Genomic DNA, 15,034 nt, shown 5'->3' on the forward strand with positions numbered 1-15,034 from the left:
CCCTCTCTGCCCAGCTGCACTCCAGTCCAGCCACGGGGTCCTGGGCCCAGAGCAGCTACAGCAGGCACTGGGACAGGAACACATCATCGTGGCCCAGGAGCAAACAGTGACCAATCAGGTAAGAGCCTGCACTGGGGGCCCTGCTGGCAGGTCAAGGGAAAGGGTGGGGCTCATAGAGAGCTAAGGCTAGAGCTGGCTTGGCTGTGGCAGGAGGAAGCCACCTACATCCAAGAGATCACCACAGCAGATGGCCAGACAGTACAGCATCTGGTGACCTCCGACAACCAGGTGAGCTGCTGAACACCTCAGCTGTGAGTGCCCCCCTCCCAGGCCACACTTTGGGAAGCAATACTTTCCAAACCACCCCTCCCAGGGTGTGTGCTTGCAACTGCCAATAGCGCCCCAGGCCCCTCTGCTCTGCTATCCGTACTGAGCTCCTGCTGAGCAGGGCCCCAGCACCTGCCTCCTCTCCACCCTTCAGGTACAGTACATCATTTCTCAGGATGGAGTTCAGCACCTGCTCCCCCAGGAATATGTTGTGGTCCCAGAGGGCCATCACATCCAGGTAGGCCAGGCCTGGGATGTGTGTGTGATGTGAGGAGAGGGATGCACAACCTCCTTCTGGGATCACCAGGTTGGCTTCCTCTCTCCAGGTACAGGAGGGCCAAATCACACACATCCAGTATGAACAAGGAGCCCCATTCCTTCAGGAGTCCCAGGTAAGTGCCCTTGGGAGACCAGGTGGAGCTGGGGCATGGGCAGGGCTCTTCTAAGGCCACATCTCATTGGCTTCTCCCCTCCAGATCCAGTATGTGCCTGTGTCCCCAAGCCAGCAGCTCGTAACACAGGCCCAGCTAGAGGCTGCAGCACACTCAGCTGTCACAGGTATGGTGCTTAGATCCTGAAGACCATGGGGCCCGGGGCCCAGGCCTAGCTTCTGGGGCCTCAGGCTCACCATCCTTTCCCCTCCTCTGGCAGCGGTGGCTGATGCTGCCATGGCCCAAGCCCAGGGCCTATTTGGCCCAGAGGAGACAGTGCCTGAACACATCCAACAGCTGCAACACCAGGGCATCGAGTACGACGTCATCACCCTGACCGATGACTGAGCCTCAGGGGCACAACAGACCATGGATATTGGGGCTAGCCCTGCTAGGGGTGGGGAGGACCCACCAGGAATCACCTCCCTGCTGTACCTAGGATCTTCAGATACTGGACAGCCAGCATACTGTTGCTCCAAGGGAGCCAGACCTGTGCTATGGGGGTTGGGGGGGCAGCCAAGGGCACCAGCCAGGACATGCTGGGTGCCCCAGCCTGCAGGCAGGCTTTGGGAGAGAAATTTTATTTTTGTTTTGACGGACCCACTGGCCTCAGTCTCAATAAAGGGACCAGAGTCCAGCCCTGGCCGGCTCACTTTGTCCACTTGCTGCTACAGCCTGAAGCAGGCAAGGAGTTGGGGAGCAGAAGGAAAGGTGGAACCTGTTACAGCCACAAGCGGGGAGTGAGGTGGAGGCAGCCTAGCCCACAGTGCATCCAGCCTTGCCTCTGTAAGTACAGTGGCCGGACAGCAGGGCAGACCCTTGGGGCAGATGCCCAGCACAGCCCACAAGAGCTCCCAACTTCCTCCCCTGGGCCCCAGAGGAGCAGCCTGTGATGGCTCTGAGCTCTATTTCCTCCAGACCCCTGATGGTAAAACACACCTGGCTGCCCACTCACTGTGGTGGTTCCAGGGCCAGCAGGTGTCTAGGTTTCTACCTGGGCACAGCCACCAGTCCTCTGCTTCCCAGATGGATTAACACAGGCTTGGCACAGGCTCAGCTGTGGGAGTTTGGGGTTTACCAGATAGATGGTGCAAGGCTCTGGACTCCAGACCTACTAGGCACAGGCTAAGGCCACCAGGGTCCCAGTTCTGGGGACAGCAGGGTAAGTTAGACTTAGAGCCCTGGGGTGGGGTGTTAAGGCCCAGGGTTCATGGGGCGAGCCTGGATGTACAGGAGTGTGGCTCCAGGTTCCTCAGCTTTCTCTGCCCTCAAGACCCTCACTCATTCTTACCGGAGGGTTTTTGTATTTCCTTTTACAAATGAAACAAGGTGGCACAGGAGGGGGGAGAGAAGGCGTGGGGCCTATTTACAGTGGACTTGGAGTTTGAGGTGGGAAGTTGGGGGTAGGGCAGGGAGGGGGAGCCTTGGCAGAGCCATAATCTTCCTATGTCATTGGCAGCCTGAGAGCCCTGAGTCCCAGCAGTCCGTACCAGCACCCTGGGGCTCCTCCTCCCCGCAAGATATGTTAAGTGGGGTGAGACTCTCGGCTAGGGCCCTGCTCTCGGCCTGAGTCCCGGTCCTTGGCCTCAGAGGATGAGGAGGAGGAGGAGCTGGAGCCATGGCTGCGGCCTGACTGCCGGTAGGCTGTGCTCAGCTCCTGCAGCCTCTCTGCTGTTGGCCCCCACTTGGCAAAGCCAGGGTCGTTCTGCAGGAAGAGCACCGCTGTGTTGTGGACCGCCTTGTAGTGCATTTCCTCCCTGCGGGCAGAGACAGCGGCTTAGGGTAGGGCTTGGCTGACCCAATCAACACAGCCTTCCTCCCCCTGCCCTCCCCGGGCACCCACTTCTTGCAGATGTGTTGGGACCCACTGCGGTACTCATGCTCAAAGGCGGGCAGGACCAGCTGGTGGCGTTTAAAGCGGCTCTGCTCCATGCGGGTGAGCGCTGGTGTCGGGGGTTCCCGCCACTCAGGGATGAACACAATAAAGGACAGGGGCTCCGGTGAGGTCTCGAGCAGTTTCTGTGGGAGGTGGCACGGAGTGGACGTCAGGGACTGCCCTCCAGGTGGCTGGCAATCTTGCTTGCCATCCCCCACCGCAGAAGCAGCACACCCACCTCGAAGTGAGAGACCATGGCATCCATGAGCTCCTCACAGAACGGAGGGTTGGCCTCAAAGGAACCACTGAGCGGGGAGAAGTCCAGGCAGGGCCTAGGGACAGAGGTGAGCATTCTAAGTCCCAGTCCCTCAGCCAAAAACAGGTGCTTCCCCCACCCGTAGGCAGCCACATTGAAGAGATGGTCCTGATCAGGCCAGAGGCCAACATTCATCCCTAATTCATCCTGGCACAAGATGTGGCCACCTCTATTGAACAGATGAAGACAGAGAGGCTCAGGCTTGATGACCCAAGTCTACCCAGCTGATTAGTGGAGGAGCTGGAGCTCAATCCAGCTCTGACCCCACTGCCACCACAGCACAAGCCATACCCAGGAATTCCCTAGCTGCTGAACTTCCCCTGTTGCTGGCCTGGCCTTGTCTTCCTACTGGAGACAGCATCATCTCCTGCTCCATGCTCATCTCCCTCTTCCCCCACAACCCCCATGTTAGTCTGTAAGGCCTGTGAGTGTGTATCACCATTTCTCTTTCCTCCTAGTACTCCAAATATGGGCTAATTCACTGAGAAACCCACAGGCTTGGGGTCATAGGCTCCCAGAGATTCAGGGATATGTCCAAGGTCACATAGCTGGTGGGGTGAAGGCAGGGACTACACCCAAGACTGCCTGACTCCAAAGCATTAGAAAGCAGCTGACCGAGGTGGGATCTGTGCTCTGGATGACAGCTTCCCAGGCCTGGGCAGGAGGGGCCCAGTAGTCCCCTAGCTCTCACCCGCGGGAGCCAAAGTAGCCATCTGTGTCGGGGAAGGCAGAGCAGTACTGGCGGAAGTAGCAGTTGAGGGGTGAGGCAAAGCACTCAAAGCTGACACCGAAGAGTCGGTGGAGGGCCTCGAACACGTGCACCGGCAGCGATCCCTGCAGGCCTGTCCCCTCGTAGAGGCCCACGCCGAACATCATCTGCAGAGTGGCCACAGTCAGCATCTAATGCTCAGCCTCCCCCTCCAGAGGAGCCCTCCCCTGCCGCCCCAGGCCAATACCTGGTACCGTCGGAGAAGACACCAGACTCGGGGCAGAAACCTCTCAAAGGCAGAGTCATCAATGCAGCTGTAGCGATAAAGGAGCCACTGTGGGAAAGAAAGCAGTGGGCTTCAATTCAGCACAGGTGCCTCCCTCATCACTGGCTTCTGAGGATTCTGGGTTAAGAAAGATCTAGCCTTGTTTCTCCCACCTGTGGAGACCTGCCTCCCCCTTCCCCCAGCTCTTACCAGTTTACTGAAGTAGTTGCGGCTGACCTTGACCATCTCTCCCTTATACCGGATGCAGACCACATTATTCTCTATGTGCATCTCCACGCTGGGCATGGGAGGCGCAGACACAGCCAGCCGTACTGGATAGCAGTATACCAGGCGGGGTTCCACCTCTGGGGCCTCCACCTCCTCTGTGGACAGGGAGAGCAGTGAGGGGCCACCCTGTCCCTACTCAGCCAGTACTCACCCTGGACAGCCTTGGTGTCCACTGTGTGCCAGGGGCTTCCCACCTCATCCCAATAACCAAGGGAGGTACATCCCATCCCACAGAGGAGTAAGTGCAGCTCCGACAGTTCGGTAACAAAAGACACGGCCAGGTGATTAGTAGGGGCAAGAACTGGTGGCCATGCCTCAAGGCCTGGCAGGCAAGCTTGGCTCAGATGCTATGCAGAACTACATCATCTTCATCACAATAGTTACAATACCTCACTTAGGGATCTGTTGGGGCCAAACACTTTTAAGTTACCACTGAATCCTCCTCATGTGATCCTATAGATATCATACCTCAGTTTGAGGAAACAGGCTGACAGAGAATGGATATAAATGAAAGTCTAACTACTTACCCCCTGCCTGTGTTTCTCTCCCACCTTCTCTCACTTCTCCGTTTCCTAGAGGAGTCATGAGACCCCTGGCCAAAGGACACAGCAGATCGTGTCCCAGACATTGCTAGGAGGAATGGGCCTCCCCAAACCAGTCTGTGCCTTGAGGCTACCTCACTTGTCCCTTCAATCACAGCCTAGGATAGAATTTATGGCCTCACAGCTGGTTCCCTGCTACTGGCTTCCTACCTGGGATGTTGTTTTCCTTGAGGATGGCAAGGTGCTTCTCTCGGATCCGTTTGACATACTCCAGGGAGATGTGGTAGATCTTACTGCAGATGCCCTCCACGGAGTCCTTGGCTGCAGCCGAGACATGGGGGCCACACTGTTTCCGCAGATGCTCCAGGCGATCCTGGGGGAGATAGGGCTCTGATGGGCTCGCAGGCAAGGGAGGGCTGCTGGAATGCAGCAGTCCTCATTTTGAAACAGGTTCTGCTACTTACTAGCTGTGTCACTTGGACAAACCCCTTGATGTCTCTGAATCTTAAGGGTACATGATATACTTACCTAGCAAGGCAGGTAATTAGGTGGAATACTAAATATGATCATTACTGTTAAGGGCTTAACAAGCCCCTGGCATACAGTAAGTGTCCAATAAATTCCATCATTTAATGTGGGAGTTACACTGTGCCATATCCCATGATACTTGCTGGGGAAACAGATAACCAGGCATAGTCCCTGCTTATAAAGCATTTGCAGTCTATTGGGGAGAGAAACCATTACAAAATGGGGTCCTTCCTAAATCATTGCAGATTTGAAATTTGATCTTTTATTAACTTGCAAGAATAAATGTGGGCCTTTGTAATTCTGCTGAATCACACATGTGAAAGTGATGAGTGAAAATGAGTCTCTCTGGCTAGTGAGCACACACCTACCTTTGTCAACCTCTATGTGTCAAGTACACAGTTGCTATTGTGAAGTGCGAAACTTTGTTTCTTGTGAAAAATGGTCCTGAAAAGAAAACCCATTGCTAGTCCTGTTGGAGAATTAAAGAAGTGATGGGTTTGGGCCAGGAAAAAAAAATGTTTGGGAAACATTAAAATAGGGAATTGAATCTTGTGGTAGCTCTTATACATGGTATGAATACACACACCCAAGAAAAGACAGTTGGTCAGTCTGTTTCCAAAAATCTCAAGAGATGTTCATTGTTCATTAAGTTGAAAAGGCAGCTACTGATGGCAGCCAAGCACAGGATTCCATTAAGAACCTTAATGGAAATGTTCTTTGGGAGAAAGCCAGGAGTCTAGACAACCATCTCCATTCACATGAGTTTGGGGACTGATGAGTGTCAAAGGTCTGCTGTTTTGCACAGGAACAGGTTGCTGTGGGGCCCTGCCCAGCCTGGGCAGGCAAAGTGGGCTTCTGGGAGGAAGTGGCTACAGCCTTTCCATTGACATTACCCAGGGCCACTCACCATGTAGTCTTCCTTTGAGGCTGAGTGGTCCTTCCGCAGCCAGCTGAAGGTGTCCTCCACATTCCACTTGACCACCTTCCTACTGTCAGGGGATGCACTCCTGCCAGAGGGCACACAGCGAGGCAGTGGTTAAGTGTATGCTCCACTCTCCTTACTCCTCCCATCCCACTTCCACTGGTACTCAGGCATCAACCCCTAGGCTTACATCACAGCCTTTCTTCTGCCTTTGGGAACTAGCCCCACTTCTGCCACCAAGAGCAATGACAGCCCTTTGAGTGTGAGCCAATGGCCTATGAAACCCACCCCCCATCATAGACCCATGCTGCTGGGGGGCAGGAGAGAGTGTCAAACCTGGACTCGATGAGCCGCCTTGCGGCCTCTGCATATTTAAAAAGCAGGCGCTTGGCTTCCTCCCGGAACTTGATTCGGGATAACCTAGATTAGAAAGTAGACAGAGTTAGAGCCCTTTTATACAGAACTGGGCACAAACTAAATGGCCCTGCGTCAGCCTCAGCTGTGGGACTATACCTGATGGGAATGTCATTCATGATTTCTCGAAACATGGAAGGTGACACAACTGGTTCACAGTTGCTTGGCAACAGGGGATCAGAGCCTTTGTCCACGACCTTTCGCTCCAGCATCCAGCGGTTGAAAGATTCCCGAGGGGGCTCTATACCTGCAGAACAGGAGAGCTGATGATGGTCTGAATTTAGTCAGCAGACTCCGCTCTGCCCAGCACCCAGGAGGCATCGTGTGGGCACTGGAGGTGCAACAGGAAACAAGACATGACCCCTGTTATGTCAGGAGCTTCCATTCTAAGCAATATTTTCCAAAGTATATTCGGAGAATCACTAGTTTTATACAGTATGTTAAGTGTTACATAGGCCCTGGCCAGGTAGTTCAGTTGGTTAGAGCATCGTCCAGATACATCAAGGTTGTGGGTTCGATCCCCAGTCAGGGCACATATAAGCAACAAATGAGTGCATAAATAAGTGGAACAACAAATGGATATTTTTCTCTCTCTCTCTAAAAATAAAATTTAAAAATTTAAATGTTGCATAGGGTAAGAAGGGTCTGTATTTCAGCAAACTTAAGCAGGTTTATTTACTAATTGATTAAAGCTACCATTTATTGAGAACTTTCCATTCCACTTACTCCTTACAGCAATCCTGTGAAGTACAGGTGCTCTTTTTTTATGCACTTTTACAGATACATAGAAAGGCTCTGAACAGTGCCTCGCAAATAGTAAGCACTCTGAAAGTGTTAATAACTGTTTTTATTTTGTTACCTCAGCCACCGTTTTTGTAGGCACTGTTATTGTCCCTATCTTACAGATGATGAAACCCAAATGCAGAGAGGCTAAGTGTTGAGCCCAAGGTCACAGAGCCAGCACTTAGTGGAGCTGGGACTCCAACAGTTCTGTCTCCTCTATAGCGCATGCTCAACCACTGGGCTCCAGAGTGCCATCCCCAAGCCTGGCTGGTCGACCCCTGCTCCTGCTAAAGGTGGATGAAAACAAAGGATGCCGAGGCCCACGGGACAGTTACCCTCTCGCTGCTGGCACAGCTCACGGTAGTGCTGCCGAAGCTTCAGAATGAGTTGGGAGCGGAGCAGCTCCACCTCAGGATGCGGGGGCAGCACCTCTGAAGGGCCCCGGTGCTTGATGACAGCGTTGGTCTGGATATCCAGATCCCAGTACACCCTTGGGGCACAGAGAGAAGCAATGAGGAGAGTAGAGAAAATGAAAGAGGGGCACCCTGTCCATTATCATACCCCAAGTCCCAGGCAGGCTGGCCACCAACAACGGGTGCCCCCCAAGCCAATCAGCAGGCACTCACTCAGTGGGTCGGAGGAGAGCTGCCTGCTGTTTATCTTCAGGGGACGTCCCCCAAATCTTCAGTGTTGGGGTTCCTGGGATGCTGGGGGAGCTGGGCACTGATGGGCCTGTAGGTGTCACAGGGATTTCGATCTGGAGCAAAAGAATCAAAGGAATCAAGTTAGAAGAGTTGGCCGATGGCTCCAGCGCTGTGCGCACCTGGGGAGCTGTGCCTGGGCCCCCCTCCTGAGTAACCTGCCAATGCCCAGCCCTTGCAGGAAGCTGCTAACTGCCTACCAGGGAGCTGCAGACACTCACCTTGGGCTTCTTCACACCATTGCCGCTTGGCTGCTCTTCCGAGAGCTGCCGCTTTCGGGACCTGTTCTCAGCCGGAGGGGTTTCCACCATGCTTGAGTCTTGGGGCAGTGGGGTCGCATTCAGCCCCAAAGGGTCTGACTGGAGGAGGGAGACCAGCAGAATTGCAACTAGGGCCAGAAGCTTAGGGGTCCTAGTACTGTGGAATCCTGATGACCCCCACCCCCTGCTCCTACGCGGAGAACAGAGTGGGCTGGGATGCAGAAAGAGTACTGGGTATCACTCCTGCCTGCTACTTGCAACTGTGTGACCTTGGGGGTTACTTCCCTTCCTAATTCTCTCACCTTCAAAACAGTCATGATATCTCACCATTGAGATGATGATTAAACAAGTCAATGAGTATGACCAGCTTAATGTGACATCTGGCATGAGGTCAGCACTCAACACATGGTATTTTATTTTCCTTAAGAACCAGAATGAAAGTCAGGAATGAAAGAAAAACTCAATAAATGCTTGTTTTTTAAAAAACAAGGCTCTGTGGATGGAACTCCTTTGATGTTACTGAAAGTATCAATGTGATGGTGGGAAGTGGAGCCCTGGAACCATATCATGTACAAGTCCTGCTCTGCCTCTTACTGGCTGTGAGGTCTTGGGCCAGTCATTTCCCTTCTCTGAGCCTCAGTGTCTTCATCTGAAAAACAGGGACGCCAACTGACTTGATTGTTCCCAAGAAAAGAAAGTCTGCCCCAACTGACAGATCCAGAAGCCCATGCTCCCACCAGATCTCTCATACCTGCCCTACCACAATGACACTGCAGTTCCTAGAATACACTTGCCCCCCCCTTACTACTTTCCATTATCCAACCTTCTCATCCTAACCACTAATTCAGAGAAGCTTTCAGAAAACCCCACCCCAACCCCAGACCCAGTCACAATCCCTGATGTACTCTAACACCCTCCTTCACGCAACTGCCACATTGTAATCCTACTAGTCCCCTCCAGTAGATCATGCGCCCTAAGAATGCAAGGGCAGGACCATGTCTATCTTGTTCACAACTGCATCCCACGCACAGACATGTAATAGAAACATGTAATAGAAATTCAGTATCACACACTAATCATCTGTCTACACATGCCAGCCTCTCTATATGAGTCTAGGTCCCATGAGGGCAGTACCTAAGTCCTGTTTTGCTGTCATAGTAACCCCAGGACTAGGCACATAATAGCTGATCAGGGTACATTTGGGGACGACCCAGATGCCAGAGGCTGCTCTGAGACCCTTGGCCAAGGCTGGAACTTACAATAATGTCATGCTGGCCCAGCACGGGCATCTCCCACAGGGACTGGTTGGTGAATCTGTTAAAGTAGTAGGGACGGTTCTCCCTCCTGCTCCAGCACTTCTCCCAGCCTGCATGCACCAGCTCCTCTGCAAATAAGCATGGAACCCACGCTGGGTCAGGGGTACTCCTGGGGCACCCTTCTGACCCCACCACCCTGCCATTGTCCCTTGCCAGTACCTGGAAGGTCCTGCACCAAGCGGATGGGCTTTGGAGAACAGGGCTGGCTCTGATTGGAGGTGCCTGGGGAGTGACTCAGCAAGGACGCTTCCTCCCGGGGGCTGCCGTGATTCTCATTGGCCATCTCAGCACCCACACCGGACCTGCCACACAGAGGACCAAAGAGTGTCAGGGCCTGCAGGGCATGGAGGTCACTTCCACCTACCATCCTGCAATTACAACCTAGAAGGCCCCCGTGACCACCTGCAGATGTGGAGAAATCAATCCAGTCCTGTCCTGGAGGGCCAGCATGGTGCCACGGAAGGAATCTAAGTTGTAATTCCCTCAACTGTAAAATGGGTGCACTCTCTATTGCTCCTTTTGCCTGATATACTCTTTCCCCAATTCTCTGTCTAGACTGCCACTAGGCTCACATCCTCCAGGAAGCCTTCCTTGACTCTTCCCTCCCCAAGCAAGGTGGTCAGAGCCCCTCCTCCAGGCGATGAACATCTATATTGTAGCATTCAGAGTCTGTGGTCTATCAGCTGGGTTTTTCTCACCATTAGACTGTCAGAACTCCCAGGACTAGAAATTAGGACCAGTTTCTCTCTCTCCATAGTGCTCACCAGGGTACCTGGACCCAGGAGGAAGTCTATTTATTCTGCAAATATTTACAAAGTACCAAGTGACAAACAAGACAGAACAGGGTCTGCCTTTGAGAAGCTATTCCCACAAGGAATTGTAATTCCTCTCCTGCTTCTATCCAGTAAAATCTAATTGGCACAAAGCACAGCCCAGGAAGGGAAATGGCATCTAACTAGATGCCTCACTTTACACTACAGGGTAGGAAGAAAGCAATCTGTTACTAAAAGAACCAGCAGAACTGAGATTGAATATCGAATTCAGTCCTTCATAATCCCCAGGTGAAATTTTATTTAAATAGCAGGAAGGAGGTCAGCTCCTTCAGATGTTTATTACCTACTATCCACACCCAAAACACAACCAGCACATGTCTCAATAAACAAAGTAGTTCCCAACCTGGCTGTTAAGACTCCTAGGTGGCCAACTGTGACCAGATTGGTGATCCTAATGGTGTTTTCAATATGTCACAATACCCCAAAGAAATCAAACATTTACCCACCCAAAGACCACAAAGGCACATTTAAACATCAGTTATCTTTGCTTGCTGAAATTTTATCAACTCATTGTGGTCACACTGATTATCTCATGCTGATCAGAAGCTCTGATTGGTTGTTGACAACATCATAGGAATCACTGGGACATTGATTTTATTGTACACTCAGTAGTAGACATCTTTGTTAACTTGGAAAGGGAAAAGTGAATGGTCGCTTCATCGGTACAGTTTGGCAAATAAAAATGCAGGGAGCAAGAGGGTAATACATACAACAAAAAGGGGCCATGATAACAAAAAGGTTTGGAATCACTGACCAAGGGGAGAAAAAGCTGTAGCTGCCTTGGGTCTCTGGGGAAAAGGGGTTCCTGGTGCCTTGGGGCTGAGCCCACAGGTCTCAAGGCTGAACGAGGTCCCTCTTTTTCTCACCCTCCAGGGTCTGCAACACTAGCATGAGAGGGTTTTCTTCTCCAGTCGATGGACCCGAAGTCACAGGGTCCCACAGAGGCAGGGGGAGGCCTGCAGAAAGGCTGAGCACGTGGGAGGGCTGGTCAGCAGTGGAGTGAACGGGGGCCCAGGGAATTCCTTGCATCAGCAACTGCAGAGCAAACAGAAGAAAAGAGTCACAGACCTATGAAACGCTGCAGAGCAGGGACAACAGCAAGATGGGCAATGACACAAAGCAAATTGGAAACCTCCAGGACAGGGCAGGACACACTATGGGAGAGATGGGGGTTTGGAGGATGCAAAGAGTACTTCTCAAGCTTTCCAACCAACAGGTTCATTCTCATTGACTTGCAGCCTATAAGTTGCATAGAGCTCCATGGTGAGGGCCCTGAGCCTAATTTAATGTTCTGCTGTCACTGCTTTGAAATTTTTAGTAAATTTTTAACAAGGGGCCCACATTTTCATTTTGTACACTGGACCCCTGTAAATTGTGTAGCTCATCCTGCCAACGAAAGTATAGCTAAGACAAGAGAAAATTGAACAGCCATATATATCACAGATCAGGGGCAAGTCCAAAGCCACCCACAGTGGGTGAAAAACACTTTTTTGAACGAGGTCTTGAAAAAACACACACACATGCAAATGCATTATATAACCGTGTTCATCTTTATTGAAAACTATTTTCCCCAAGAAATACTGTGTGATATTGATGCACCAGTTAGATTAACTATGCAGAGGAGGCATAGCAGCACAGCTTAGTGAAGCCAAATGGGGACACTGCAGTGTTTCCAAAACCAGCTATGCACCAGAACCCTCAGGGGACTTGTAAAGAAACAATCAGATTCCTGTCCCTCACTCCACATCTTAGGAGTCATAAATGGGGAGGGGAGGTGCACAAGAATTTGCATTTTTTTAAATGAACCTCAAGAGTGGGACTGAGAGACATCTGGGATGACCAACCTTTTTGCTTGATACCATTTCAAATCTTTACCAATTTTTTACAATTAAAAAATTGTTTTAATTTCCCAGTTGATCTGGATGCAGCAGGTCGTTGACCAAAGTACCATCTGGGTTTGGACAGACCCACGTTCCAGACTGTTCTGCCATTTTCCCGATTTATAAGCCACACTCAACCTCTATGGTCTCTGCGTAGAATCTAGCATGTTGTACACTCTCAGTAAGAGATAAATAATATTATTAAGATAACGTTTTTATTTATTCTGTAGCTCGCTAGCCCCCAGCATACCGCAGTTTGACAGCCAAGCAGTTTAAGCATAAGCAACTGAACTGTATCTGCGCAACCAAAGGAACCCACCAGAACATAGAGTACGATTCCGGGATTGGAGAAAGATGGGGCGGGACCATCTCAGTAATAAACCAATCAGACTACTCCAGCCCAGTAGGGCGGAGTCAAAGGACTTGCTCAGTGCGCAGGTGCGGGGGGCGCACGAAGGAGGGGCGACCCCCAGCGCGCGCACACCTTCCCCTCTCCCCCACCCCAGCGGGGGCGGGCTGTTTGGGGCGCGCGCGCCGGCCCATCTCCCGGGCTCCGCCCCCCGCCCCGCCGCGCGCTCCCGCCCCCGGGCTGAGGCGACTCAGAGTCGGAGCCCGACACAAAGGCGGTGGCGGCGGCGGCAGCGGAGGAGCCCTAGAGGCCTCTCCGCCCGCGCTCTCCGGGCCCACCTCCCTCACCCAGTCCACCGGCCTGGCCGCTCACCCGCAGGCCTAAGATGGCGGCGGCGGCAGAGACGAAGCAAGCGGCCCGAGTGGAAAGCGTCGGAGAGGCCACTGCCGCCCGGTTTCGGACTCCCGGATCCTGGCACGGCTCGCGGCAGGACTATGGCTTCCTGGGGCTCTTACCTGCCCGAAGCGGACCCGAGGGGATGCGGCTACACGTTCTGCTCGGCCGCCCGTTTTGCCGCCTCCGCCTCTCCCTCCCCAGCGCCGCTCCCGCCATCTTGTTCCCCCGGCTGGGACTCCGCGCTGCGCATGCGCTGGTACCGCCTCTGAGGGACCTCGCCGCTGCCGGCCGCCATATTGAGTGTGGCAGGACCGGCCGGGTACTCAGACCCCGCTAGCTTTCGGCCCCCTCCCCTTCCTTCCGTCTTTCCCTGCTCTTCCATGCGCGTCTGAGAAGAGGGAGGCAGTTTTGCGGGCCCTGGGGTGTAGACTGAGAAAGGAACGAACTCACAAGCACGCTCCCTGCCTCAGTTTCCCACTCGAGCACACCCCCTGGGGCTGAAGGACCCGGGTGGGCGGTGCGCCGGCAGGATCCGACTGAGTGTGCGCAACTGGGGGCGCGGGCGGGTTTGAAACCTGCCGGGACTCGGCTCAGATGTTGACTGGAGGGCGGAGTCCTGGTGACGTAGGCTGTTAACGTAACGTGGACCTGGGTCCTAGCCCCCTCGCTGCTCTGCCACTTCCAGCCCGTCTTTTGCCCTTTCTGCTCCTCTTGTCCAGAGAGCTTTGCAACCATTTTCTATATCCAGGATGCTTGCAAACTGAATCGCCTGTAATGAAGCTGCACGGGTTATAAGTGCTCTTGAAAAGAACAACTATGGGAGACACAATGTCACTTGGCCAATTCTAATTATAAAAATTTTACACTGCAAAAAAAAAAAAAATGGCTTTGGGCAAAGTTGAGAAATTACAAACTAAATGCATCAGAGAGACTTTCCAGCACTGGCATTTATGGCCATTAGTTGCAATGCAAACCTTCACTAAAGCAAACCAGCCATAAAAGACCAGCAGGAGACTAGCAATTGCTAGGTACCTGGTGCCCAGCTCCATGCAGAATTGTTTGGTAGAGGCCTGCAGACTCACTAGTTCCACCTTCCTCTGGCCTCCCAAGTGAGCAGACTTGGCAGTGGTAGCTTGAGAGGAACACAAAACTGCCACCTGCTGTTCTGCTTGAGCTTCCCATGATGGAGCCAGAGGCTGCAGATACCCCCACCTGGGCAGCCTTTCTGGTGTCAGTGGTTCCTGGCCCCATGCAGCTTGGTGAGGCTGGGAGTGTCAAAACTGGAGGCAGTAGTATGAATAGTAAATAAGAACTGGAGTTCTGTATCAAAAAATTCAAGAAATAGCCCTGACTGCTATTCAAAATAGATGAAATAAAGAGCTTTCCAGACCAAAAAAAAAGAAGACTAAAGGAGTTTATCACTTTACCAGCATTGCAAGAAATCTTAAAAGGACTGCTGTAATAAGTTGAAATAGAATGAGAAACAGGCATAAAGAAATAAAATGGCAATAGATTAGTACCTATCAATAATAACCTTAAATATAAATGGATTAAATGTTCCAATAAAAAGACATAGGGTAGCTGAATGGGATAAAAAACAAGACCTAGCCTGACCAGTGTGGCTCAGGTTCAGGAGAGGCATGATCCAGGAGGTCAAGGTTCCATTACCAGTCAGGGCACATACCCAGGTTTCAGGCTCAATCCCCAGTGGGGGAGGCATGCAGGAGGCAGCCAATTAATGACTTATCATTGATATTTCTATCTCCTCCCTCTCTCTAAAATCAAGACATTAACGAAAAGGAAACAAGACCCAAATATATGCTGTCTACAAGAGACCCACCTCAGAACTGAAGACAGGCTGAAAAAACTTTTGGAGGATTTTAAAGGAGAGATCTGCA

At 52.2% G+C, this 15,034-nt stretch overlaps 2 protein-coding genes across 4 annotated transcripts in view; one reads left to right on the forward strand and one right to left on the reverse strand.

The window, feature by feature from the left end:
- ZNF335 (zinc finger protein 335) overlaps positions 1 to 2,170 on the forward strand; it is a 20,267-nt gene extending 18,097 nt beyond the window's left edge. Inside the window, exons 22-27 of the mRNA XM_016204825.2 lie at positions 15 to 118; positions 211 to 288; positions 482 to 565; positions 654 to 719; positions 804 to 885; positions 979 to 2,170. Coding sequence (XP_016060311.2) covers positions 15 to 118; positions 211 to 288; positions 482 to 565; positions 654 to 719; positions 804 to 885; positions 979 to 1,106 — 542 coding nt within the window. The 3' untranslated portion in view covers positions 1,107 to 2,170. The remainder of the gene's footprint in view (positions 1 to 14; positions 119 to 210; positions 289 to 481; positions 566 to 653; positions 720 to 803; positions 886 to 978) is intronic.
- PCIF1 (phosphorylated CTD interacting factor 1) lies at positions 419 to 13,374 on the reverse strand. Of its 3 annotated transcripts, none has more exons than XM_016204826.2 (17): positions 13,256 to 13,374; positions 11,378 to 11,546; positions 9,838 to 9,980; positions 9,622 to 9,746; positions 8,324 to 8,461; positions 8,028 to 8,158; positions 7,737 to 7,891; positions 6,718 to 6,865; positions 6,541 to 6,624; positions 6,190 to 6,289; positions 4,965 to 5,127; positions 4,135 to 4,307; positions 3,907 to 3,993; positions 3,642 to 3,826; positions 2,873 to 2,966; positions 2,602 to 2,777; positions 419 to 2,515 (listed from the first exon to the last, which is right to left on the reverse strand). In XM_016204826.2, exons 3-17 carry the CDS (start codon positions 9,959 to 9,961, stop codon positions 2,284 to 2,286), a joined length of 2,115 nt encoding a protein of 704 aa, XP_016060312.2. In that variant the 5' UTR covers positions 9,962 to 9,980; positions 11,378 to 11,546; positions 13,256 to 13,374; the 3' UTR covers positions 419 to 2,283. The 3 variants fall into 3 exon arrangements, with proteins under 3 accessions (XP_016060312.2, XP_016060313.2, XP_087674836.1); XM_016204827.2 differs by having other exon boundaries at positions 13,113 to 13,374; XM_087818710.1 differs by lacking the exons at positions 9,838 to 9,980; positions 11,378 to 11,546; positions 13,256 to 13,374 and having other exon boundaries at positions 420 to 2,515; positions 8,324 to 9,011; positions 9,622 to 9,639.
- Positions 13,375 to 15,034: the final 1,660 nt, after the last annotated feature.

Source organism: Miniopterus natalensis, chromosome 7, assembly GCF_054644295.1.
Source record: "Miniopterus natalensis isolate mMinNat1 chromosome 7, mMinNat1.hap1, whole genome shotgun sequence".
NCBI classification, from domain to species: domain Eukaryota; kingdom Metazoa; phylum Chordata; class Mammalia; order Chiroptera; family Miniopteridae; genus Miniopterus; species Miniopterus natalensis.

Bases quoted from the DNA above. Each gene is read 5' to 3' on its own strand.
- PCIF1 (XM_016204826.2), bottom strand. From the start codon at position 9,961: ATGGCCAATGAGAATCACGGCAGCCCCCGGGAGGAAGCGTCCTTGCTG. The intron at 6,866-7,736 runs GTAACTGTCCCG...CCTGTTCTGCAG, and splicing joins GCTGTGCCAGCAGCGAGAGG to GTATAGAGCCCCCTCGGGAA. The intron at 2,516-2,601 runs GTGGGTGCCCGG...CTCTGCCCGCAG, and splicing joins TCCCAACACATCTGCAAGAA to GGAGGAAATGCACTACAAGG.